Here is a 27,124-nt window from a genome sequence, read left to right on the forward strand (position 1 = left end):
TATTCTGGATTCCAAATTCTTCCTGTAATTTCCACTTCATTCTCCCCCAGAGCCCCAGACAAGACCAATTTGAGAATGTAGGCTGGGATCCTGTTCAGAATTCCCTTTGATTTCCCTGTTCCTGCTAAGGGGAGGGGAAGGGGGGGGGTGGCGAGGAGAAAAATGACAGCCTGTATGGACAGGAGAATGAGTGTCTTTCCAAAGGCCTCACCTCCAGCACCACCTGGGCCCACCAAGATGGCCAGAGAACTATTCCAAGCAGAGAGGCTGCGGGACCGGTTTAGCCTTTACAAGCATCTGGTTTTGTGCTTCGCTGGAGTTACAAGAAGGAAAAAAAAAGAAAGAAAATTCTTTCCAAGTAGACCATGAACATGTAACCCCCTGGGGGTGTAATAGGATGGGAATAGAAACAGGGTCAGGAGGGCACTAAGGAGTCTGAGCTCTGACAGGTCACTGAGGGGATGACCACGGAGGTCCCGAACGTTTCCTCAGGACCTATCAGCATCTGGAGCAGTGGCGGTGAGGAAGGACCTGCAAGGGTTAGGGCTCCAGGTGGGAGGGTTTGCTGGGCTGGAGGACATGTGGAGCAGGTGTCCCTGCTGAAGTCCAGGGCACAGCTGGCTCTCTGGCTGGGGGGAGCATGGAGCCTCTAGCCCCTTGAGGACTGGTGGGACCAGCTGGGGTGATGGTCTCACAATGATGGTGTTGTTGAGCCAGCTACCAGGGGGGCACTGGGGTAGTGTCCCAGGGAGAGATCCCTGGATCCACAGATCCAGTATTTAATGAATATGCATGTCCAGTCCTGAGCAGTCCTGGGGACAGAGAGCCCTCTCCACCTGGTGGACACAGATATGGGTCCTATCAGTGGACTTGAATAAGTGAAGGTGACCTTGGTGTGAGCTACCAGGGATGCTGAGGGACGTTCAGGGCTTTGCTCTGGGCAGGGGATCGAGGAAGGGGGTCTTGGGAAGATGATGGAGTATGGAGCGGATGTACAGCTCAGGGCCTCAGGGAGCCTGAAGCCTCAGCATCAGTGGCCTTGTCATTTCCACATGAAGTAGAGGAGATGGCTCTGCAGGTGATTGGGCTTGTATTTGCAGTGCTGGGGGTCACCCAGGGGGATAATGAATACACATTTGGAGCTAGACAGGCACTTGGGAGCCATTTATGTACGAGACTGAGATGATTTGGAGTGGATGAGATTGTGTGGAGAGTTGAGAAAAGGAAAAAGAAAACCCTGGGGGACATTTAAGGACAGAGAGAGGCGCTTGCGCAGGAGTCAGGAGAAAATGTGTGGTCAGGGGACCAGAAGAGATCCCAGGGGTGTGGCTCGGGCAGGGAGAGGAACATTTCAGGAAGCAGGAGTGGCCACCAGTGTGGACTGCGGCAGAGACAGAGGGGAGGAGATTGGGGAAATGTAATGTCCCAGGTGACTTGCAAAACCAGCCCTGTAGGATGCTGGGGACAGAGGTCCCGAAAAGAGTGTGGGAAGCAAGGCAAGATGGGTGGCAAGAGCCCGGCTTGAGAGGGAGCGTGGACTAGAGCTGGAGGTTTTGGGTAGGAAGCAGGAATGAAGCTTTCTAAGGATGGGGGGTGGGGCGGGGTGGCAATTGGGCAAATGCCAATGAATTTGGAAGCTTGCTTTTGTCCCTGTCACATCTCACAGGACCATCCTCTTCCCACTAACAACCTCCTTTAGGCCTCACCCCATTTCTTGAGGATTGTGCAAAGGAACTCCTACTCCCATTTTGATGGGCGCTGGGGGAGAGTCTTCCCTATTCCCCCAATCACCTTGACGTTTCATAGATGCTTCCTAGAGACAACAGCCCCATTTTTATATGCACTTCAGGGACAGTCTTTAATGAGATCAGTAGGCCAGGCTGGGGGGCTGGGAAACCCGAGGACCCAGGAAATGGTGCAGTGAATGCACTTCTTCCAAATTCCCCCAAATCACTTGCAAGCCCAGAAGGGCTGCTACTACTCCTTCCATTCCTCTTGGCCACTCTATGACTTCTTGGCATGTCCTGAGACCAAGGTCAGCAGCTCAGTGCTTTATTGATTAGAACCAGGTCCCTGGATGCCTTGGCCGTGGCATGGCCTCTCTGGGGACTCTGCAGCCCTCATCCATCTCCTGAAGGCTTTACACCTGGTATGGGGGGTACAGGAGGAGGCAGCTGTGTGCAGAGGGCCCCTGTGCCAGGAGACAGGGACTGAGGCTTGAACAGCAGACATGTTTTGATGACTGATCACTGCGCCTAGAGACAGTATTGGGCAAGCTGCCAGCACTGCCTGCCTCCACACCCGCTGTTATACAGGGCAGGGAGGCCCCCCTAAAATCCTCCTGATGAAGACTCCCTTGCTCCCTTGCCCCTATTGTTGACCTCCTGTGGGTTCAACTGTCCTGGCATGTGGGAACCAACATTCACCCTGCTCAGGGACCCTCCCCTGCTGTTGAACCCCTTCTCAGGAACCCAATGTTTAATCCTCTGACATGGGGGTCTGCCCCCTCACTAATCCCTGTGAGACCACAGGCTGTCCCCTAGTGTCCCCAGCTTTAGGGTGGACAGTGTGCTGCAAAGTGGGGTCCTCTTTGGGGTGTGCAACATGTTTCCACACCTGCCTTAAACTGCCCTTCCTGTTCCCTGGGGGGATGCCAGGCCAGAAGCCCAGGACCTGTTAAAGACTCACATGTGAAATGGCAGTTCCTGAGCCCCGACATGGGCTGCCTTTTTACCCTGTAAAATTGGGATAAGGGGTCTGAAATTGTAGTGACCTTTTAAACAGACTCCTAGTACAGGATGAAAATTTTGGCTTGAAACACTGGCCCATGTTGGCTCCAGCAGCTGGACCTTCCGGTTTTGGAACACCCCCACTCCAAACACCTCACAGTTTTGTCTAATCAGCCCTGCTTCTGAGGGTCCTGCTTCTGGGCCACAGTTACCTCTCTCACGCTGGTTGGATGTCTGTGATTGATACTATACAGCTGAAGACTGAACTACCTGTAACCTCCAGGGACTAGGAAGTGTTGGTCATTTTATTCAAATCTAACAAACATGGTTCCTAGGTAGGTCTTCTCTCCCTCACCATGTACATCTGTCTACTCGGGCTTGTATACTTTTTCTTGTCATGTTTCACCCATTTAACTGATGGCTGCCTTCCTCACTGAGGCCATCAGAGCAATTACAGATACATCTGGGGAGACTGACAAAGTGAAAATTTGTGCTTATGATTCCTCTTTGGTTCCCAAGACTAATCATGTGCATTTTAAAAGCCAACAACCCTCCCTCCCCCAAGTCCTTTGGTCATGCTGAAAATCCCAAAGGACAGCAGCCATCAGTTAAAAAGATAGTTACGTTGAAACTAGAATGGTGAACACATACCCCTTCTATCCTGTTGTGGGCCTTTAGTACTTGAAGGATTTTAGAAAAAAAAAAAAGTAGTTCTTTATGGGTTATAAGCTAAAGAGGGACAGTTTGCACAGTTTGGACAAAATAGAAGTACTCTTACCAATAAATACGTCTCAAAATGACAAATAAAGCTCTCCCCATTTGATGGCTCTGGATCCCAGCAAGAGGTGACAGGCACAGGCACAATGAGCTATGTACAGAGTGTAAACAGTAAGGCCCCTGGGGGACGTAATGAAGGCAGGGCCAGGTGATGGGGTGTGCACGGAGGACCATCTGTACCGGGGAGTGGGCCAAGGATAAATACAACAGGCTTGTAGGAGGGTCATCCAATCTGCCACCAAAGCTTATGGGTGGCCGTGGCAGGCCCTCTGGGTTCCTCCAGTTGGCAGTAGGGAGCGATTATGTTCATTGAGAAGCCTTAGTCCCAATGGCTTTTTGCTAGGGAGGCAGCCATGCAGTGCCTCTATGCCCCTTCCTCCCCGAGAGGAGGGGCAGGCCTGCCTTGGCCATACTTGGGGCTGTCTACCCAGGCTTCAGGGAAAGGATGGGGCAGTGTTTCTTAAACAGGGATTGTGAGCAAATGGCCCCACGGAGTCTGCAGCCCCTCCCTCAGAAAGGAGGAGCTCCCGGCATCTGTGTCCAAGAGGGGGCCCCAGAACTTTCCATCCTTTCAGGGCGCCAGTCCCGCTTCAGTTCCTCGGGGCTGCCAGCGAGCAGTTGTCCTAATCAGTTTCGAGTCCCTGATCCGCACCGGCCTCTTGAACAAAGCCAGCCTCCCTTCCACGTCCTCACCCGCATCCCATTGTATACCCCTCCTCCAGCCACATCCCGGCCTAGCTCGGGGGTCCTTAAATATCAGTCTCCCGGAGGTTGCCATAGTCCGCCAGCTCGTAGGCCTGGCAGGTGGCGCCCTCGACCACTTCGTGGGGGACGCCTAGGGACACAGCCTCCACCTCCGAGCGCAGGGCGCACGCGGCTTCTGCGCGCTGCGCGCTCCCGGCGCGGATCTTGTGCGACAGGCTGGAGACCTTGGCACGCAGCTGGGTGGTGGGTCTCCGGAAGGGCCCCAGCAGCCTCCACTCGCGAAAGGCGCAAGGTGGCTTTCGGCGGCCGGCGACGGGAACTTGCGACTCGGGTGTGTCTGGGGAGCCTGGGGCCGAGGGCGCGGTGAGGACCAGCGGGGCACCGGGGGGCGCAGCGCCCGGGCCGGGGGCGCAGTCGAGGCGAGGGCCTCCAGTCGAGGCCCGCCAGTGGTGGCCATAGACGCGCCAGAGAGGGCGGCGGCGCCGGCGACGCCTGCACTGGCAGCGCAGGAGGCGGAGGAAGGCACGCTTGAACTCGCGGCTGGAGCAGGGGTAGATGAGTGGGTTAACGCAGCTGTTGAAGTAGCCCAGCCAGAAGATCACCTTGAAGACACCCTCCGAGGGCTTCAGCTGCGGGAACAGGGAGCCTGCAGGAAGAAAAGACCTACGTGGATTAGATGCTCTGGGAGGAGGAGGAGGCCCAGGCAGCGCCTGGGTGCAAAGCGGGGACCCTCCCCGCTCTCCAGGGGCCCTGGCTGAGTTATCAACTTGGGGCTGTCAAGATGTCTGTCCTCAAGGGGTCCCTGATATAATTTGCTGGTGTCCATGAACTTGGATGGGGGAAAAATAGTCATCTTCAGTTTTACTTACATCTACCTGAAATTGATCATGTCCCTCAATGATGAGTGTAGGCAACAAAGCAGAGTAGAATTAGGCAAAACTATATGAAACCATCATTTTTGTAGCTCAAAACTGGTGCAACATTAGCAGTTTCCTAAGGTTCAACCTAATATAGCAGGTCCTGTAGATAGCTGTCTATCACATTCAGTTGCAGATGTTGCAAAAGCATTGTCTATGCTCCTCACTGTTCAGAGATGATGGTCCTTAGAACGCACCACTAGATCTTATTTCATGCCTTAACTTAGAAGCACATTTATTACTAAATCAAATTTCATCTAAAAATATTTTGACAGAGTTTCAATGAAATAGATGTCTGTTGCAGTCCTTTGTTTTGTATTTTATTTCGTGCCTTTGAAAGGATGACACTGAGAAGGGATCCTAAGTAGTCCCCAGTACAAAAAGGGATGAAGACCCCTGAATTCAATGTTGAGAAAGGCTTGCCCCTGCCAAGCATTGCACTGGGCTCACATCCAACAGCCCTGCTCCCTTGCTAGCAATGTGGATCGAGTATCATGGGAACACAGGTGGGGTGGGGAGCTTCCAGGGGTCTCAGAGGATGGACAGGAGCCAGCCAGAATGAGGGGGAGAGGGTGGTCGGAGTGGAAGGGACAGATGGGTGAGGATCACAAGTCTGGGACCTGGGAGTGTCGTATAAGATACGCTCAGAAAATTTCACTGGGACAGATGGTGAAGGGCCATAAATTCTGGGAAGTTCGCCTTTTAGTCTGTGGCACTTAGGAGCCAAGGATATTTTTAAGCAGGAGAGAGATAGGGCCTAGAATGAAGCCTCAATAAACACAATGTCCATGGCTGTCGGAATGCAGGACAGTGGGGATGTCTCAGTGGAAGTGGTCAGGGAAGGCTTCTGGGATGGCTTTAGGGAGAAGTGCCAGGCAGGAAGGGGTGGGGGCACTGGGATCTGAGCTGTGCCAGGAAGACCTTCCTCCCCACAAACCTTTCCCCTGCCATTTCCACCATGAACATGTCTCCAAAAGCACCTGACAAAATGCAAAGGCATGATTTAAGAAGCGGAGGTCATCTCAGCCCCATTCATCCTCAGCCAGCAGCAGGGGTAGAGGGTAGGTGGCAGGAGTGTCCCATGCTGGGCAGAAGCTGCAAGTGCCCGAGAGGCTGAGCAGGTCAGGGGCTGGGGTCCTTGGCAAAACATGGGACCTGCTCTTCCCTTGCCCCCTAAGAAATAAGAATGGGGTCCCCTACTGAGGGGGCAGAGGAACCATGCTTTCCTTTTTGACCTGTGGAACCCTGCATATCACCCATCTCCCCCTATATAGAGAATTCCTGGTGCTAAGAGACACCATGGAGGAAAAGGAAGGTCATGCAACATTGTGTGGCACAAGCCTTTCAAACCTTGGTCACACAGCCCTGAACAAGTTATTTTGCCGGTCATCTACGTCTCACCTTTCTGTGAAATACAGACAATAATATTTCTTTTTTTTTTTTTTTAAATAATTTTTTAAATTAAATTTATTGGGTGACAATTGTTAGTAAAAATAAAAAGATTTCAGGTGTACAATTCTGTATTACATCATCTATAAATCCCATTGTGTGTTCATCACCCAGAGTCAGTTAATAATATTTCTCTGGCAGGGATTTTGTGAAGATTCATAAATTTCAGGGTCTAGCACTTAACAGGTTCTTAATAAATACTGCTGTCTATTCACTTCTCCTCTCCCTATTTCTGTGGCTTTTGAGAGAGGAGACCTCAGACCTGGAAGGGACCCACCTCTGGAGAGTGGCCAGAAACAGAAGCAGAGACATGGTGGGTTTGGGGGAGGCTGGTCATCAGTTAGGGTGTGTTGAGGAGATGATATCCCTGAGAAAGAAGTTGGGCAGTTGTCCCTGGAATGTGGGGGCCACCAGGGTTGACCTCAGCCTCCAGGATGGAGGCCTTCTGAACAGCATCCCTCAACGGCTGCAAAGTAAGACGGAGTGCTGAAAATAACTTTCTGACTCAGGCCACAGTTTTTTATATTTAGCCCAAATGACAAATCAGTGGACTATGCTTTCAGCGACGAGCCTGAAGCCGGCCAAAGGGCACTGTTATCAGCATGGTTTTGATTCAGATTAGTGGGCGACATGGCACATTGTATGGTCTGGGCCTTGTTGTAAACATTAATATTCTAATTTATGCTCAGCCAACCTATTTGGAAGCCTGCTGCCAGCTGGGAATTCCTTACACACAAAGGAGCTGGGATTCAAACAGCTTTTCAGACCCCCAATTTTCCTGCTGTGTCCTACTGATGTTCTGTCTTACTTTGGGCTCTCCCAGAAGCAGACCCTGAGACAAAGATTCAAGTACAAGTTGTTAATTTGGGAGTTAAATGAAACACCAGTAGTGCAGTGGAAAAAAGACAGGGAAGAGAAGGAAGCCAATAAAAGGTGTGTTATGGAGTTGTCACCACTGTGGGTAACCCGAGTTTAATCCCCTGCTGGGGAGCTCTGGGAGACAGTGGAGAACAGGAACCTCAGAGTAATCCGCCCCTTAGTGGGTGAGGCACGTGGGATATCCATACACCCACTCCCATCAGTCATTAATTTTCCACACCTCCTGCCTGCTGCATGGGTAGACAAGGAGGCTTTTGGTGGGCAGAGAAAGCCCCTTGGGCAAAGTGACAAAGGCAGGTGCTGGGGTGGAAGCTAGCCCACTAGTACAGTAAGGGAGGTGGGGGAGGCACCAACAGCATCTGCCACAACTTTGTTCCATTTGCTCTCTGCCCACTGCTCAGACATCTTGCCTGGAGAATACAGATGTTTGTGACTTGGGCTCCAGCTTCCAAGCAGCAGCTCCCAAGAGACGTTGCCTGTTTCTTTCATAGATGGCAGTTCTAAGCCTCACACCTGGCTCTTTCAGAGTGTTGCAGTCTTCCTCTGCATCTCTCTGCACGCTGCTTCTCTCTCCCTGCAGCCCCACGTCCCCCACCCCACAACATTCTCTCATTGCCCCATAGCCTCTTGCAAGGATGTCTGGGGGCGGGGGTTGCAGGTGCGCACTTCCCTCCCTTTGCATGTCATGAGGTGCAGAACTGCCCTGAGACCCCTGACGATGGGCACTTGGCTCACGGACACTGTCCCTGCAATGCTGCCCTGCTGTGGGGGCATCAGTGGACAAGGTCCATCTCAGCCACTCCTAGTTTTCTCCTCCCCCAGCCACTGAGCTATGGCTACTCCAGCTGACCAGTTGCCTTGCCTCCTCAACCCTCTCCAGCTGCCCAGCACACACCTTTGTCAGCCTGTGTAGCCCAGATACAGGAAAGCCTCAATGGGCAGCTGGGGCTCTGAGACAAAGCCACTCTCTCTCAGTTCCCGGCACCCCCTTTTCTGCCCAGAGCTGGCTCCCTCTCCCACTCCCCATATTGCCCACAGCCTTTCTTGCAGGTATGAAGCCCAGCTGTGCTAACTCATCTTGGCAGCTGTCATTGGAACCAGAGGCTGTCATGGGAAGCCCTCCCTCAGCCTCTGACCTCTCCACCCAGGCACTCAGCATCACCCTTCACTCTCTCTTGTGGCGCCTACTTCCCTCTGTAGCCCTACTTCTGTCTTCATGTGAATCAGCTAAATGGTCACTGACTTCTTGCTGCCCTCTGGCCACAGCAGGCTCCCCAGTCTTGCCTTTAGGCTTTTGCACATGATCCGTTCTGGGCGCCTTTCCTTTTTCCTCCATTTAGTAGTGCCAGCTCCAGTGGCACCTCCTCCTGGAAGCCTTCCTCACACCATCCCCTCCAGCAGAGTTAGTTGTACTCCCCTCCCCCCAGCACATCTACTTACTTCTATGTGCCAAGAACACTGCAGGTAACTATTGGTTTCATGTCTATCTTATCCTTAAAAGTTGGCTTTCCACACCATGCTTGGCACATTGTCGGTGCGTGATAAATTCTGACCCCTCTCATTCTACCACGCCCTGCATCTCATCATCACCAACTTCTGTTGGTCCCAGAATCTCCCCTCTTTGCACCACCCCATTACCACGGTGGTCCCAGCTACCATCGTCATCTACCTGCAGTATCCTTTCAAGTGGGCGACTGCTCCTGTGCCCCCAAACCTTGTTCTCTACACAGCAGCTGGGGGATTCTTTTAAAACATACATCTGAGCATTTCATTTCTTTACTAAGAACCCAATTTCCACCGCTGACTGCAGCCTCCCCTCCTCTCTCTGTCTCATCTGTACTTTGATCTTCTGTCAGTCCCTTTGTTTCCTCCCATCATTTCCTGTTTGCCTCCTTCTCAGCTTGGCTGAAAACTCCTACTCACTCCCACCTCAGCCATTCTCAACCCTCCTACATCTGCATCCTTCTGGATTTGGGTTGTACTTCTCCAGCCAGATCCACCCACTCCCTGAACACGTCTGGGATCCCTGACCTCAGCTCAGTGTCCTCTGTTTCCAGCAATCTCACTGTCCACCTTCAGCCTGCTCTCCCCTATTCCTGCACTGGCTCCTTTGAGCCTGGATCCCTCTCTACAAGCCCTGCAGCCTCCCCTTCACCTTTTCCAGAGCAGTTGACCTCACTTCCTGTTTCACGGAGAAAACGGAAGCCAAAGAAGTTAGGGACTTGCTCCAACCTTCCTCACCTCTCTTTCTGCACGGTAAGAAAAGAGTCTGTCCTGCCACTCAAGGTCAGCATGCCTATTTGCACTGTGGAACCCGGGAGCTTGCCTCTATCCCGGCTGCGCCCTCATTCTCTTCGTCCTTTTCATCCACACCTGCTGTCTCTGTTTCCCTATCTGCTTTTCACTCCACTGCTTTGTCCTGTAGCCCATCCCACCTGGGCCCCCAACCTATGGACACTGCACTTGTCCATCTTGGGTATCTGTCACCTCACTGTGGCTTCTACGGTGCCACTCTCTTGGATTTTTGACTCTGTGTCAATTTCCTTTGTGGCTTCTTCCTCACACCCTCGATGCTACATAAATACAGGAGTGCCCTTATAAGAAGACTCTTGTAATTAAAATGAGCTCTCCCGGTTCCCACTTAAAATCGCAATGTGCCCCCATCCCGTGTTCCGCATCCCCCTCACCTGGCTCTACTGTTCTTCACAGCACTTACCACTTTCTCCTGTACTATTTGAGTTATTCTTCACTGTGTCCATCATCTTTCTCCCTGCAGTCCATGGGGCAGGACTTGCGTCTGTTTTGCTTGGCGCTGCCCTCCCATCGCTCACATAACCTCATGAGCACACTGAGCATACAGCAGGCACTCAGCATTTGTTGAGTTTGCTGAATGAGTCCTTCTCTACCTACATGTCCAACTTGTCACCACATCCAGTGAATTTGACTTTCTCTCTAGCAAGGTCCCTCCCTTCACCTTGTTCCTGAAGCCTTTGCTCAGTCTGGCATCTCATTTTGTTTGTATGGCTGTGACAGCCCCCAGTGGTCCCCTGTCCTCTCCACTCTGCACACAGATGCTGGATGCTTTTATCAGAAAATTGGTTTCTCTCCTTTCCCCTCTGAAAACCATGAATGGCTTCCAGTGGCTCCAAGGAATAAGCCCAAACTTTCTTGTGCGGCGTTCAAAGCTTTTCAGGACCCAGTGCTATCTTTGTCATGCCTCCTTCCAAATTCAGCCACACAAAGCCACAAGCAGGTCTTCCCACAGGAGCTGGGCTCCGTCCTCCTTTCTATTTGGCTCTTAGCACTCCCACGGTGCTTTCTGCTTCCTCCCACCCACCCCTCCAGCCTCGGGTCAGGCATCCTCCCCCACCAAGCTGGATTAGGTACCCTTTCATGAGTGCTTCCACTTTAATAAAATGTATGATTGCTCTATCTACTCTACTAGACTCTAGGTCTCTTGAAGGCAGGAATGGGATTAATTGTTATTTCATCCCAGCCTCTAACACAAGTGCCTGACCCAGAGCAGGGACTGTAAAACATCCATTGAATGAATGAATAAATGGTGTCTGGGTAGGTGGCCTCTAAAGTGAGGAGGAGGGAAATGGGAGCTAATGGTTTCTGAGTGTTTAGTACCTACTAGGCTCCATGTTGAGCTCTGTGAGCACTTCTCATTTAATTCTCATGGCACTGGCATCCCACTTCGCAGAAAGATTCTAGTTATCTCCAGAGGGCAAGTGACAGGGTCAGGATTTGAACTTAAGTTAGTCTAGTCCTAAAGCACTTGATTTTCCTGCAGCATAATGTAAAGATAAAGACAGAACTTTCCCTGATATTCCAGGGATCCTGGTGGCCAGCAGCCATACACATGTGCTTTATCCCTCCAGTAGCATTCCCCCAAGCAGTATACCCATCCCCACCTCTGCACTTTTGCACACTGGCCAGGCCAGGAAGATGCCTTCCCGCCCCCCCCCCCCACCCCCTTGCCCCACAGCAAGTTTGTCCCCTTCTTCAGACTCAGGTCTGGAACCACCATCTCCAGGAGCATTTCTGTGATGAACCCCACTCCCCTGGGCATCTGGGGAAGTGGTAGTAGTTTATGGAGTGTGTGGCCTTGAGCACCTCTTAATTCTGCCTGCACCAGGCTAGGTGGCATTCGTTGCCCTTCTGTGTGGCCTCAAGGGTGCCCTGTGGGCCTTGCCACGTCTGGTTCAGTTCCTGTGTATACAGGTCTATCCAGAACACCCAAGAGGGCTGGGTTGTTGCCTGCTTGTGGGAGCTGCATCTCAGGGGAGAGTGGCAAACAGACCCCCACTTCCTGGGAGGAGCCCCAGAGCTGCCTGGCCATCTCCTTCCCCTCCAAGTCTTTGCTCAAGAGTTACCTTTCAAGTTTGAAGTCAATGCTGTTGGTGCCCCCAGCCCCCAGCTGCTGTGAGTATTGGCTGCTAAGGCTCATAGTTGCCCTTTCTATGGAGAACTGCCCTCGGCCAAGGGGAGCTGCTTTGAATGGGAGATAACACCTCCCCACCAAGGGCAGCTCACAGCCAATAACAGACGGATAAGGGGATAGAAAAGGCCAGCCCCTTTGCCGCCATTTAGTGCAATTCTGTGTGCCGGTCTTGCTGCAGGGCTCCAGGTGGGGCCAGGCTGAGGCCAGACTTTGAGACCACATCCTGGGTTAGCTCTTCCCCTGCCCCATCCCCCTTCCCTCGCTCCCACAAAGGTGCCTCCTGAGAGCCTCCCTCCGTCCATCACTTGCATAAGAACTCCCATCTCAGGCTGCATCTAGGGACCTGACCCAAGTCACTCTTTGTGTGGACGTGTCTTGCTTTGCTCAGTCCCCATAATCTAGGGATTATGCCTTTGTTGCTGTGTCAACTCTTCTGCCCATTGCTGAGAAAGGCAGGGCACAAGTGTGTACGTCAGCGTCCACTTCTCCCCACTCAGCAGGCAGGTTGGAGCAGGGCAGTGGCCACATGTACTTGCTGATGAGAGGTGGTGAGGACACAGGAAGGAGATAGCTGCACACACAACTATTGCTTGCTTCTCTCTGCTCCTTGACCTTTTCCTTTCATGTGTGTCCCTATCAAGCTTGCTCCCACCTGCCTTCCCCCATTCCCTGTATTGAGGCGCCTCTGTTAGGAGTCTAACCTAATGTCTGGGAGGTGGATAGCCACTGATCAGAAGAGGCTGAGCCTCTTCTGTATCAACAGGTGAGCCCAATCTCTGGTATGGGCCAGTCTAACCTACACATTGTTGGGGAAACTCAGGCATCAGCCTGTGAGGTTATGGGGGTGGTATTTGCAGCTGAACATCACAGGTCAGGCTTCTCTCCTAAGGAACAAAAATGACCAGGCCCAGGATTTCCTGCTGAGATGCCAGTTATAGCTGGCGGTGACCAATCTGACCAAGCCTTGTTGAGGAGTGACAGCTCTGAAGCCAAGGGGTGGATTGTGTGATTAACAGCACTCTTTTGGCCTCAACAGAAGGGAACTTGTTTTTTCTTGGCAGAATGTCAGAATTCACAGCCAGCCTTGCTCATAACTTGCAGCCAACCATGAAATATCAGGCTGTACCCCAGCCTTCCCCTTTTCCCACTCACTCCATCACTAGTGGGGGGTGAGATGCAGCTCCTAGAGCCACAGAGGCTGCCTGGTAGAGAGATGAGTCATAGACCTGCCCCAAGTCCTACACCGGGCCCCAACCATTTCCTTCAACTCTTTTCTCTCCCCTTCTCCCTGCTCTCTTTTTCCACCTTTCTTCTTTGTCCCCCTTCTTTCTACGCTTTGTTGTCACTTCTTATTATTTCTTCATTTGTGGCGTTGGAGTGGCTACAACCCAAACTCTTAGTGCCCAAGGCTGAAGTCCTTGCCAAATGGCCCTTGTGCTCAGCTGAACTGGACCCTGATCCGAGCTTGAGCCTCTCAGCTCTGGGGCCACACCGACAAATGGCTCACAGATATATCAGTGCTTATGCTAGAAAAGAGAAGGTCCTTAGGCAGTGGTCACTCTGTATGGGAGTCCCAGCACTGAGCATTGCTCATGAGGCCCCAATGCCAGCTCTAGGGGTCTAGGACCCTGTTCTTCTGGGTCACCACCAGCAAAGTAACGGCAGGCAAATCCTTCGACATTCACAGGAGACCTTTTTCGGTCGGCATATAGCTCATGAAACAGGGCGAGGCAGGGCTCAGGTGGGGCCAGAGATGAGCTCAGAAACACAGAGACTTCCCTTTGAGGGGTGGGATCAAGAGCTCTGGGGGTCTTCTGGGGTCTGTGAGAGGATCAAAGCACACAAGAAGTGGTCCTGTCCAATGGCAATGCTCAGGATCCCATCATGGCCAGGATCTGGGGCATAAGGGAACATGAAACTGAGCCTGGATGATGAGTGCAGGGCCTGAGGTATTCAGTGAGATTTAAAGCTTAAAACATGGCTGCCGACTTTTGGTCAAGATGTTGGAGTGGTAAATGCTATGCTTGCCTCCTCTCATGATCATATCAAAATTATAGCTAAACTGCAGAACAACCATCATTGAGAATTGCCTGAAGTCTAGCTGAAAAGAAGTCTTATAACATCATGACAACACTCTGTGTCACACATTGCTTGTAGTACAGCAATTTCTGTCAAATGAAACATTACGGTGTGTCCTCATCCACCTTATTCACCAGATCTGGTACTAAGGATATATATAGGAAGACACATCAAAATTGGTAGGAGGGGCAGAGATGTGGAATAAGCTGGTCCCACACTCACATGTGGTGGTTAACAATTGGAAGGGCTATCTCTGCTGCAGAGGTCCCTCTGAGGAGCGAGGGGTCCCAGCTCCCCACTGGTCTTCCTAGCCTGGACCACCAGTGCCAGGAAATGAAGTCCCCATAACTTCTGGCTGTGAAAACCAGCAGGAATTGTGGCTGAGGGGGTTCTGTCTGGGTGATGCCAAGGGCTGCTGGAGTTCCAGGCATTCCTCTTAAAAGGCTCATGCACAAACTTACTCTCAGATGGACTCAGCACTGCGGCAGTTGCTTGAAAAGTGGCAGGGACATACAGGGAGGACCTGAATTGTCTGGCTGCAGAGTGAGGGCTGGAGGGGCAGCTTTCTTCCAGACAAAAATGCTGGAAAAAGCCATTGTTCCTTTGTCGACCCTCCCCTCATCCAGCCTGCAGGCATAGGTAAGCATCATATCTGAGACTCCATAAACCTTGCTAACACTGTTAGCCCTGCTCTAGTGATTCCCTGAGACCCTGCCCAGCCCAACTTTTGGGCGCACCCAAGCTGCTTCCAGTGGTTGTTACAGACAAATGGCCTGCCTTGGCTCGTGCTGTGGAATTTCCTAAAATCTCTCAAAGGTTCACAAACCCCAAACAGGCAGCATTTGGCCTCTTGCTAAGCGGCCCCAAGTCCGGCACTAGTGACAGCCAGCCTCAGTTCACAGCTTAGTCTCTCCCAGTTACTTCCAAGCCCAGAAGAAGCAGCAACCATCTGCAGATCACTTTGTAGCTTATACCAAGTGGCCCTGGGCAGGGCACAGGCAGCGGCTGATCTTGACCTTCACTACAGCCCTCCCAAGAGGCTCCAGAAGCAACACACCCAGAGGCCAGCTTCAGACCACACCAGAGCACCACCCAACCACCTCCACAAATGACACACCCAAAGGGTGGACTCGGCAGGTGCCAAAGCCCCACTAAAGTGAATCCTGCTCCACAGGGTCAGCCCTTGTGTAACAGCTCCTCCATGGTAGTCACAGTCAGTCTTCACAACCAGCCTGAGAGTAATCCTGCCCATTGATGTGCCAACAGAAATCAAGACTTAACTACAAGAGGGCACACACAACCCACACAAGGAACACACCTGGAGCACCTGGCTCAGGTGATCAGGGAGTCTGTGCCACTGGGCCCCACAGGACACCTACTACATAAGGCCACCCTGAGAAGATTGGGAGATGTAGCAGATCTACCTAATACATAGAAACAAACACAGAGAAGCAGCCAAAATCAGGAGACAAAGAAACATGCCCCAAATGAAAGAACAAAATTCTAGAAAAAGAACTAAACTAAAATGGCGACAAGCAATCTACCAGGTATAGAGTTCAAAACACTGGTAGTCAGGATGCCCAGTGAAACTAAGGGGAGAATAGATGATCTCAGAGGAAACTTCAAAGAGACAGGAAAAATAAAAATGGAGATAGAAAACATAAAAATGAACCAGTCAGAAATGAAAAATACAAAGGTGTGATAAAAAAATACAGTGAATGTTTAAATTAAAAAAAAAGTATTACAGTAAAAGGCACATTGCCACTAATCCCCCTCAAAATACTCCCCCTCACTTCAAACACACTTATCCCATTGTTCTTGCCACTTTCTGAAGCAGTTCTGGAAGTCCTCTTTCATGAGTCTCTTTAGTCGCTCTGTCGTGGCTGCCTCGATGTCCTGAATCGTTTTGACTTTGGGGAAGAGCCAGAAGTCATTTGGTGCCAGATCCAGTGAATAAGGTGGATGACGACACACCATAATGTTTTTATTTGACATAAATTGCCATACCAGAAGTGATATGTGACATGGAGTCTTTTCGTTGTGATCAAAACATATGGTGAGTGCTGTTGCCGAGTGCCATCCAACGGAAAGGCAGGGATCTTCAATATGGGAAGTGGCCTTAGTAACAGGGTGTGACAAGTTTCAGCTTGTTCGGTGCAGTCAGTTGGGTGTGAGTTAAGATTGAGAGAAGATGTGTTTTAAAGTGTGCCTTAAATCATCCTCCATCATGACAACGCTCCGTCTCACACATCGCTTTTGGTATATGGCAATTTCTGTCAAATAAAAACATTATGGTGTGTCCTCATCCACCTTATTCACTGGATCTGGCACCGTGTGACTTCTGGATCTTCCCCAAAGTCAAAATGACCATGAAAGGTAAATGTTTTCAATCAATTCAGGACATCGAGGCAGCCATGACAGTGCAACTAAAGACACTCATGAAAAAGGACTTCTAGAACTGCTTTAGAAAGTGGCAAGAATGATGGGATAAGTGTATCTGAAGTGAGAGGGAGTGTTTTGAGGGGGATTAATTATAATGTCCTTTACTGTAATAAAATTTTTAAAATTTAAACATTCATCATATTTTTCGATCATACCCCAGATTAGTCTACCCAGCAAAGCTATGATTTAGAATTGAAGGACAGATGAAGAGCTTCCTAGATAAGAAAAAGCTAAAGGAGTTCATCACCACCAAACTAGTATTACAAGAAATGTTAAAGGAACTTCTTTAAGAAGAAGAAGAAAAAAAGGTCAAAATACGAATAATAAAATGACAATAACTACATACCTATCAATAATTACTTTAAACGTAAATGGATTAAATGTTCCAATCAAAAGATATAGGGTGGCTGAATGGATAAGAAAACAAGACCCATATATATGCTGCCTACCAGAGATCCACTTCAGATTGAAAGACACACACCAACTGAAAGTAAAAGGATGGAAAAAAGACATTTCATGCAAATGGAAATGACAAAAACAAAACTGTGGTAGCAATACTTATATCGGACAAAACAGACTTTAAAGCAAAGGCTATAACAAAAGATAAAGAAGGACCCAGCAATTCCATTTCTAGGTATTAATGCAAAGAAACCCAAAATACTAATTCTAAAACCCTATGTTCATTGCAGCATTATTTACAATCGCCAAGATATGGAAGCAAACTAAGTGTCCACCTAAGTGTATATATGTGGTGCATATACACCTAAGTGTATATATGTGGTGCATATATACTATGGAATAGTACTTGGCCATAAAAAAGAATGAAATCTTGCCATCTGCAACATGCTGGATGGACCTAGAGGGTATTATGCTAAGGAAAATTAGTCAGACAGAGAAAGACAAATACCATATGGTTTCACTTATATGTGGGATCTGAAAAACAAAATAAATGAACAAACAAAACAGAAACAAACTCATAGATACAGAGAACATTTTGATGGTTGCCAGATGGGAGGGGGATTGGGGAGTTGGGTGAAAAAGGGGAAGGGATTAAGAAGTACAAATTGGTTGTTACAATGTAGTCATGGGGATGTAAAGTACAGCATAGGGAAAATAGTCAATAATACTGTAATAGCTATGCCTGGTGTCAGATGGGTACCAGACTTACTGGGGTAATCACTTCGTAAATTATACAGATATCTAATCACGATGTTGTATACCTGAAACTAATACAATATTGTATGTCAACTGTAACTGAAAATTTAAAAATAAAAGAATTGTTAAAAACAACAACACATGGCTGCCAACTGACCTGAATCCTGACCCCAGACTGACCTCTGACCCTGACAGGAAGACACAAGAAATCTGGAACCAGAGTGCTGGAATTCAAATCTCAGCTCTGAAATTTAGGATTAAGATTAATATTGGAATATTTTTTTTAAAAAGTAAGTTATGATAAGAAAGCAAGTAAAGAATATTCTTGCAAAGTAAAAAGGAGGGAAGATTATCCTCGTGAGAAGGTGGGGAAGGGCCACAAGGTTGAAGACAAATCATTTTTATGGGACGCTCAGGCCACATCCACATGCTGTGCGTATGGACAGAGGAGAGGTAGAAGACAGGGAGGGCTGATGGAGTGAGATCCCTTAGGAAGAAAAGGTATTGAGAGAGACTCAGAGCCAACAGGGAACATACAGGACTTCTGGGTCACCCCGAGACTGCCCTGAGGAGGAAGGCTGATTATGGAAAGTATGATTTTCTTTAGCAAGTGCTCAGCTAAACACTGGTTTGCAATGGCTCACAGAGCAGATTGTTTAATTTTCAGGAATTTTGCAAACAGGCTGATGTTTCCTCGGTAGCTTAGAGTTGATCCAGTGGAACTATTTACACCATGGGAATGGGCAGGTGCTATAAATGAGTCCCCACTCCAGAGCCAATTGTTAAACATTTACCAGCGACACTGCATTCCACTCCACATGAAGGAATGTATGAATTCAGGTTTTGGGACTCACAGAAGCAGGTGAAGGTGAGGGAATTCAAGATGGCAAGAGAGGGTAAAGTGATGGATCATGGTAGTAGCTGGGAAGGGAGGGCTAACTAACCAGAGGGCAAGGTGAGGGCAGGGAGGTGAAGGCTTGGTCAAGGTTGGGCTCAATGAGCAGGTGTAATGGAAGCCAATGAGCAGATAAACTCAGGTGGCAGAGATTCATTGAGGATTTGGGGGGAGTTAGATCAAAGTGGGTATGGGGGCTAGGGTATGGCCCTGGGAGGAAAGGATGAGGGGGAAGTCACTGTAGTATCCAGGTCAGGGTGCCAGCATGGGTCAGCCTCAGTGGATTCACACCGATGCCAGAGTAAGGATGAGAGAGGAAGAGAAAGCATGTGACCCCAATATCCACGTCTTTAAGGAATGATGCAGAATGACTAGCAGTTTATTGGATGTTTGGGACTCACATATCAGCAGGAGTTGGGCAGAGGACAAGACCCTCAGAGGAGGGATCTGTGCCTAAGAACAGAAGTTCACCCCCATCAGTGGTGTGTTTTTCTTGTACAAAAAATAAAAAGAAAGTATTTCCTAGCTCTGTCCACTAAGTCAGTGACCGGTCCAATACCAATGAACAGCCAAGAGCTCAGATCGTGGTCTTTAAATGATCATTTTCCACTAAAAGAGACCACAGCTGTTTAGAGAAATGGCTGCTTCCAGGTCTAGCACCGCCCCCCCCCTGCCCCCAACACAGACACAAAGTACAAGCTGAACTTGAAATTGAAATACCTCATCAGATCAGAAAGTGAGGAAGTGGTTAAGATGCCTTGGGTTGTGCCAAAGGTCTCAGGAGCCAACTTGAAAGGGCGCCCGTTGGCCAACCCCAAAACAGTGATGTCTGTAGTATGTGACAGATTTAAAAATCCCTTTGTCATGGTAATAAAAAATCCTATTGATCCCCTTTGAAAAGAATGTTGGAGAATTGACTCTTCCGATAAAGGGGAGCACTGAATAGCTCTCCTGCTTTTTCCATACACTCTATTTCAAGCAACCAAACAGCTAGTGGCAAATTCTTTTTAGAATTTTAGCAAACAAATGTAGAAGGAATGACAGAATTTGGATGTCACCATTTTAGTCCTAGTGAGGTAATGAGTCCAGGCCATGGCTACTGGCTGCTAAAACCAGCAGGTGAAAGGCTGATGGGACACTTTATAATGGACGATCAGGCTGATGGCACCTGAACCCCTTCACATCACAAAAGATAATTTTTGCCCAAACACTGAACCTGAATCTGATCAAGCCAGTTTACAGGAAGTACAGGGAACAGAGGGATATATTAAATGGCACTACGGGGATGAAAATTACCGACCATGGGCTACTCCTTGGGGCAAACAGTCTGGCTTCTTCACAAAATAAATTGAAAGGAAAAAGGGAGGGGGAGAAGGATCTTATCGATTAAAGAGACCCAGGAGGCAAATCAACCACAAGCAATGTGTTCACCTTTTTCGGATTCTGATTCAAACGAACCAACTGAAAATTTAAGAGGCAATAGGCAACATTTGAAGACTAGGTTGATATTTGATGACATTAAACAATTATTTTAATGCATTATAATGGGTTGTGGTTATTTTTTAAAAAGTTCTTATCTTCCAGAAATATATATTAAAGAATTTACAGATGAACTGATAAGCTGTCTGGATTTTCTTCAAATTAATCTGCAGTGGTGGAAAAGTGGGTGGGGCATGGGATGTACCAAGATTAACCTTGGATTGATACTTGTTGCCGTTGGCTCACGGGTACCAGGGGTCATCATACTGCTCTCACTACTTATGTATGTGTTTGAAACTACCCATGATAAAAGAAATCCCAACCCTAGCTCTTTGCTTAATCATAGTAACCACTCAATAAGTGTTAGTTTTTATGTTTTAAAAAGTTTTTAGTTCACATAAAAGGGGGGCCACCCCCAATACATCACTAATAAGGATACTTAGCTTTACATAGAAGGCTCTTATGCTAAATGAAATAAGCCAGTCACCGAAGGACTGCATGATTCCACCTATATGAGTTATCTAAAATATAATACAGGCATTCCTTGCAGATGTTGAGGATTTGGTTCCAGACCACCGCAATAAAGCGAGTATTGCAATAAAGCAAGTCATAATGTTTTTGCCGGTGGAGGGTCTTGCCTTCAATTTGTAAAAACAAACAAACAAACAAAGAAACAAAAACACAAAACGCAGTATCTGTGAAGCACCAATAAAGCAAAGTGCAACAAAACGAGGTATGCTTGTAGTTGAATCCATATAGTCTAAGAGGGAACGGGGGCAGGGCAAGTGCGGAGTTGCTAATCAACAGGCATAAAGTTTCACTTAAAGAAAACGCATAAGTGCTAGAGATCTTATTCAACATTGTGCCTATAGTTGACAATATTGTATTGTACACTTAAAAATTTGTTAGTAGATCTCATGTTAGTATTCTTACCACAATAAAAAAAAATGAAAAAAATGAAAAAAATAAAGAGGACTGTACTTTGCCACCCAGACCCTTGGCATGGCAGGATGTGAAGAGGCCATGGGTTCTACCACTCCCTCCTTCTACACACATTGACTGAGCACCTACTATGCGCCAGGTGCCACAAAGGCACAGACAGGAAATGTAATGCCAACCCCTTCTTCAGGCTTTTGGACCAGGGGACAGAATTGCCATTACTGAGGGCCTGAAGCACCCTGTCTGTCCCCCTGCATCTGCAGACCCTTACATGAGACCCCTGCACGACCTCAGGGAGCCTGTGGAGATGGGTTCTTTGACATTTGGCCAACATTCTCAGACACACACGCTGAATCAATCCTCCCAGCCAGCTGCCAAAGTGTGCTTTCCAGTCTGGATACCAATTCCTCAACATGGATCACAGCTTTCTCCTGCTTTCTCTCTCTTCATTAAGATACTAAAAGTCAAGTTTATAAAGTGCATACATCTTAAGAGTACAGATTGATGACTTTACACATGCATACACCAAAGTAGTCACTGGCCACATCAACATATAGAACATTCCTAGCCCTTCAGAAGGTTTCTTTGCACTCTCTTCCAGTTAATACCCCCCCCCCCACATATACACAGAATCACATAATATATGCAAGATTTTAATTTAAGATCTGGCTTATTTTGCCCAGCAGAGTGTCCATGAAACTCATCCACGTTGCTGTGGGCATCAAGTTTGTTTTTTTTCCTAGCTGTATAGCAGTCCAGTCAATGAATACACCACTATTTATTCATTCATTGATGACATCTTGCCTCATCTTGTGACCCCTCTTCTCAGACTCTATATTCCAGGTCTCCCAAGCCAAAGGCAACCTGCAAATGCCTCCGTTCCTCTATGCCTATATATGTACAGTTTACTCTGCTCTCACACTTAATGGTATGTGTAAGAATATTGGCAATTACAGTGCACAGTACATAAAGGTACATGCAAAGTGTTTGGGGAGAATGAAGGAGCACCTAACTAAATGTGGGGTGGTCAGGGAGGCAGCAAAGTCACAGAACCTAAGCTGACAGTACGGGAGGATGTCCCTCGGTCCCCATGTCAGGTGTGAGGAGCAGCAAGATGGAGGAATTGAGAAAGACCAATGTGTGCCAGCTAGGGCAAAGGCCATGGAAATTTAGGGATGAGTTCGTGGAAGAGGGGGACATGTGATCTTGACCGCAGAAAACAGTAGCCTTTTGCAGTGTTGATTGTAACTGAGAAATTAGGAAGAGTCAGCAGGAGACTGCATCAACACGCTGTGGAACACTCTCAAACAGAATACTACACTGCTGTAAAATGAACCAGCAGGGATAAATCTCAGACACACAGCATTGGGTGAAAAAGGCAAACTGAAGACTGACACACAAGGTATGGAGGGATTTACATAAATTCTAAAGACACACAAAACAATACTTTATATTATTAGTGGTACAGATGCTTGTGGTTAGAGTATAAACATATGTGGAGGAGTGATAAACACCAGATTTGTTTCTGGGGAAGGAGGCAGCAAAAAAGGAAAGGATAAAAGCAGGAAACTTAGTTGTGGCTGTGTTCTATTTCTTTGAAGAGAGAGGAAGGGATCCGAGGCAAATATGGCAAAATGTGAGCATCTATTTAATATGGATGATTATGGGTACGTGAGCATTTGCTATATTATTTTCTCCTTATCTGTGCATTATTCTGTAACTAGAAATTTTAAAAGAAATTAAAATACCATAAAGGAAGGTGGCATTCTACACACAAATTGCTCATTCCCTATAGGGGGCAGAGAGAAGATGAGGGCACCTGGGACGGGGCACAGCTGAACAAGCCTGGAGTAGGGGTTGGATGGCAGGGCAAGGAGCCTGGTGGTGGACTTGGGGGCTCTAAATACTGGGTGGGTGGGTTTCTAAAGGAGGGCTTCTCCTGCCCGCCTATTTGCCTCCCCCCATGTCCTCCATCCTTCCCTCTACTGCCTCCATTCCTCCCACAACAGCCTCTGGCTGGGTGATTTTCAAGTTGGTGATTTATTCATTCACCACCTGCCACAGTTAAAGTCACACATGATATCTCACTGAAGTTTCACCACACCCCAATAGGTTGGCATTATAACCATCACCACCGTTCTTATTTCACAGATGAGGAAACAGAGACACAGGAAAGTTCTGGGATTTGCCAGAAGTTACACCGCTAGTAAAGGGTGGAGCTGGGATTTGAACCCAGCTATCTGGTGCCAGAGCCTGTGGTCCGTACTGTTGTGGTCTATTCCTCCTCATAAGCCAGGTACTATGCTGGGGGCTGTGGATTCAGTGACGGCACAGACAGCACAGTGCTACCCCTGCAGAGCTTCTGGGCCAGTGGGGGAAGTCAGATACCAAACCAAACAACACACAGATGTGATTACAGCTAAGGAGCTGGTAAAGGAAGAGAGGCTGTGTCCCTAGGGAGAAAATGCAGAGAAGGACACACTGAGACTGAGGCATCTGGGAAAGCCTCTCTAAAGAGGGGACATTTATACTGAGACCTAAAGGATGGGGGTTAGCCAGGAGGGGCTGGGGAGAACAGGACGGACAGAGGGAAGAGCAAATGCAAGGGCATCCGCTCTAGGAGTGGATAAGGAAGTGGAGGAGGGTCAGAGGGGCCACAGCACACAGTGAGCACAAGGCTTGGCAGCTAAGCCATGAGGCTGGAGGGCAGGCAGCCCCTCAGGCCCCTCCTTACAGGAGGGGTATCACATGTCTGGGTTTGCCCCCACTGTCCTGGTTCACGCCTACGGTTCCATTGTAAATATTCCTAGTGTCTCATTTTGGTTTGGACAATAATAAATTTGAAGGTCATCCTCTCACAGGCTATGGTGTAGAGTTTGGATTTTGTTCCCAGGGCAGTGGGAAAGCATTGAGGGGTTTTGTAGAGAGCGACACTCTAATTTATAATGTATAAAGGTCACTATAGCTGCTCTGTGGAGAAGGCCTGCAGAGGAGCAGGAGGGAGGCCATTGTCTCTTCCTGACTCAGCTGCAGAGTGTGGAAGGAGCAGACCTGGGAAAGGCAGGGAGGCCCCAGTTTGGGCTTGCTAACATTACAGCCATAGGAGAAGTGACTCAGGGCAAATCCATTCCCAGAAATGCTGTGCCCCTTTTCATCCCTGTGCTGACCAGCCCCAAGGCTTCCAGGAGGAGCCTCAGGTGTGGGGCTGGGGGTGGTGGGGGAAACCCCTGAGAACGGCTGCTGGCCTCTGAGGACTGCAGGGACCCTTGTGGAAGAACTAGGAGAGTTCTCTGGAAGTGCTCAAGGGCTCAGTAAACGTAAGAAATGACAATATTAACTTTCCACTTGGTAATCTGCTCCTTTCCCTTTCCTTCTCACCCTCACATAGACCCTTCCCTCCCACTCCAAGAGGAGATTACAAAAGTGACAGCCCAGGGTATTCACAGATACCAGCTGGGGAGGGTCTCTGAATGGGGCCAGCTTCCAAACTGGGAAGTGCTGGGAGAAAGAAGGTGGGTTCTGGTGTCTGCTGATGTACATGTTGGCCAGGGCTTGCGGCCCATGGACGAATGTAGGCCCATCCACTCTGTGTACCACCTCTGGGGGTTGGCATGTACATCTGGGGTTGGGGTCGTGGTGATGGTTAATATGTAGATATACACATACACTGCTGACCACATACTGTGGACAAATGCCTCCACAGATTTCTATGGACCTTTATATTTAGAGGGGTCAGGAGCATAAAACAAGCCCAGGGCTTGTAATGGCAATGGGTTGGAGGGAAGGACAGAAGTTAGAAGCCTGTAAAACAAATCCTGCAAGAGCGAAGAGCCTCTTGTTTGTCCCCCACAAAGTGCACGCACCTGCCTAAGAGACCAAAGAGGTTGCTAAGCCCACCTTCCGTGTTCAGGTGGAGAGTCACCCTTCACCTGGGAGGGCAATCCAAGTCCACGTGCTAGGAAGGCACAGCTACAGGCAGAGGGAAAAAGAAAAGGGACTTGTGGGAGAGGGGTCACTCACCGAGTGGCAGGACAAAGAAGAAAGGGAACCAGCAGAGCACGAAGACGCCCACGACGATAGCCAAAGTCTTGGCCGCCTTCTTCTCGCGGGAGAACTTGAGAAGGCGCACGGACAGTGAACTGCGGAAGGTGTGGCCCTTGGCGCTGCGCATGCCCCCGTGCGCCCCATCTGTGCCCGAAGTGGCACCGCGACAGTGGATACGCAGCACCACCTCGGAGGCCTTGCCCCGCTCACGCTTGACGCCCGCTTCGAGGCTGCGCGTGGTGCTGCGCGCTACCACGTACACGCGGCAGTACATGACCACAATGATGGCCATGGGCAGGTAGAAGGAGCACACGGAGGAGAAGACCGCGTAGCCTGCCTCCTCGGTGATGCTGCAGAAGCGCTCATCAGGGGGCACCGGCTCCTTCCAGCCCAGCAGCGGCCCCACGGACACCACAAGGGCGACGACCCACAGCAGCGCCAGGATGGCAGCTGCCTTGCGCTCTGTCATGATGGAGGGGTACTTGAGTGAGTGGCGCACGCCCACGTACCGGTCCACGGAGATGGTGCAGAGGCTGAGGATGGAGGCGGTGCAGCACAGAACGTCCACGGCTGCCCACACGTCGCAGAAAGCCCGGCCGAAGGCCCAGAAGCCCAGAACCTCCATGGTGGCCGAGAAGGGCAGCACCGTGGTGCTGAGCAGCAGGTCGGCCACGGCCAGGTTTACGATGAAATAGTTGGTGACCGTCTGCAGGTGGCGGTTGCAGGCCACAGAGAGGATGACAAGCAGGTTGCCGGCCACCGCCATAAGGATGAAGGCTGCCAGGAAGACGCCCACGCCTACGCTCTGCGCGCTCACCACTAACCCCCCGACGGCCGCCGTGCCGTTCACCTCGCCGCCCGCTCCCGCGGCCCCCGGCTCCCCGGTGGAGCTCCGGTTGTCCTCGCCACTGCCGGCGCCCACCACGCCGCCGCCGCCGCCGCCCGCGGCCCCTGGCACGCCACCCACCGCCGGGCCCTCCGAGGCGGCCGCGCCGCCCGCGCCGCCCCCGCCGCTGCCCGCGCTAGAGCCCGCGGCGCCGCTGTCCCGGCAGGGTCCCTCGAAACTGACGCTCAGTAGATCGCGGAAAGTCATCTCAACGCTCGGCCGTCGGGTGCCGGGCCCCGGCGCAGGACAAACGATTGTCAGGGAGTGGGGCACCAGGCATAGCCGCGGAGCTCCAGTTCAGCCCCGCGTGCCGGTCCCGTCGGGGTCTTGCCCAAGTTACCGTGACGCGGAGCGCTGGTGCCCGCGAGCCAAGCGGGGCGGCGAGGACGACAGCTGGGGCACCTCGAAGACGGCGCTGAGTCTGACCGAAGAGCCGGACCGGCGACGGGCGCCGCTCTCGGAGCGTGCCGAGGCGAGCGGGCGAAGCGGCGGCTCCCGGCCGGGGCGGTGCAGGCAGCGGCCACTGCGGTGCTCGCAACTCGGCGCGTGGGGCGGGACGGAGGAGGGGCAGCGTCCTGAAGGAGGAGGGGGAGGCCGGCGCCAGGGGTTGCGGGGTGGAGACGCCGCACTCGCGGAGAGAAGGGGCTGTGCGCGCCCAGCAAGCGGGCGTTGCGGGGTCCGCAGGGTCTGCGGCGCTGGCTCGCTCTCGGGCCGGGCGGCAGTCACCCCCGCTTCTCCGCGGGTGCCCACGCTCGTCCCCTCTCCTCGCGGTCCGCTCCGCGCTCCCTCCTCCGCCCCCGCCCCTTTCCCCCTTAGCTGCGTCCCCCTTCCTCCCGCCCTTTCCCCAGCCTCTCGGTCACTTGCTGGTGCCCTTGGGTGCTCGGAGCGTAGAAGGCGCGATTCCCGGGTCCCCGGGCTCCCGGCTCCGGCCGCCAGAGAGCAGCAAGCGCCTGGGATCTGCAGACTGCTGGCTGGATCGCGCAGTGCCGCGGCGGGTCGCCTCCTGGGACTGTAAGGATGAATCTGCCGCACCTCCCTCCTTTTCTCAGGCCACTGGCCAGGAGAGGGTCTCAAACACCTCTGTCCAGTGCGGTGGCGTGGAGAGAGCCGCTGAGGAGATCAGATGCTTGTGCTCGCTTGGGATGGACGAAGGAACAAGATAAATGGTGACAGTTCCTGCCCACAACATGTCAGTTTGCATATACCAACTTCTGCACTGTTACTTTACTCCATATCGGAGGCTAAATAAAACTTCCACGCCACACTAAATAAGTAGCTTCGTTCTGGGGAGGGCGAGTTTAA

General features: G+C 50.4%; 1 protein-coding gene across 1 annotated transcript; it reads right to left on the reverse strand.

The window, feature by feature from the left end:
- Positions 1-3,020: 3,020 nt before the first annotated feature.
- ADRA1D (adrenoceptor alpha 1D) lies at positions 3,021-27,124 on the reverse strand. Its single transcript, XM_019733837.2, has 2 exons — positions 24,913-27,124; positions 3,021-4,857 (listed from the first exon to the last, which is right to left on the reverse strand). Exons 1-2 carry the CDS (start codon positions 26,027-26,029, stop codon positions 4,256-4,258), a joined length of 1,719 nt encoding a protein of 572 aa, XP_019589396.2. The 5' UTR covers positions 26,030-27,124; the 3' UTR covers positions 3,021-4,255.

This window comes from Rhinolophus sinicus, linkage group LG13 (assembly GCF_036562045.2).
Source record: "Rhinolophus sinicus isolate RSC01 linkage group LG13, ASM3656204v1, whole genome shotgun sequence".
Taxonomy (NCBI): Eukaryota; Metazoa; Chordata; class Mammalia; order Chiroptera; family Rhinolophidae; genus Rhinolophus; species Rhinolophus sinicus.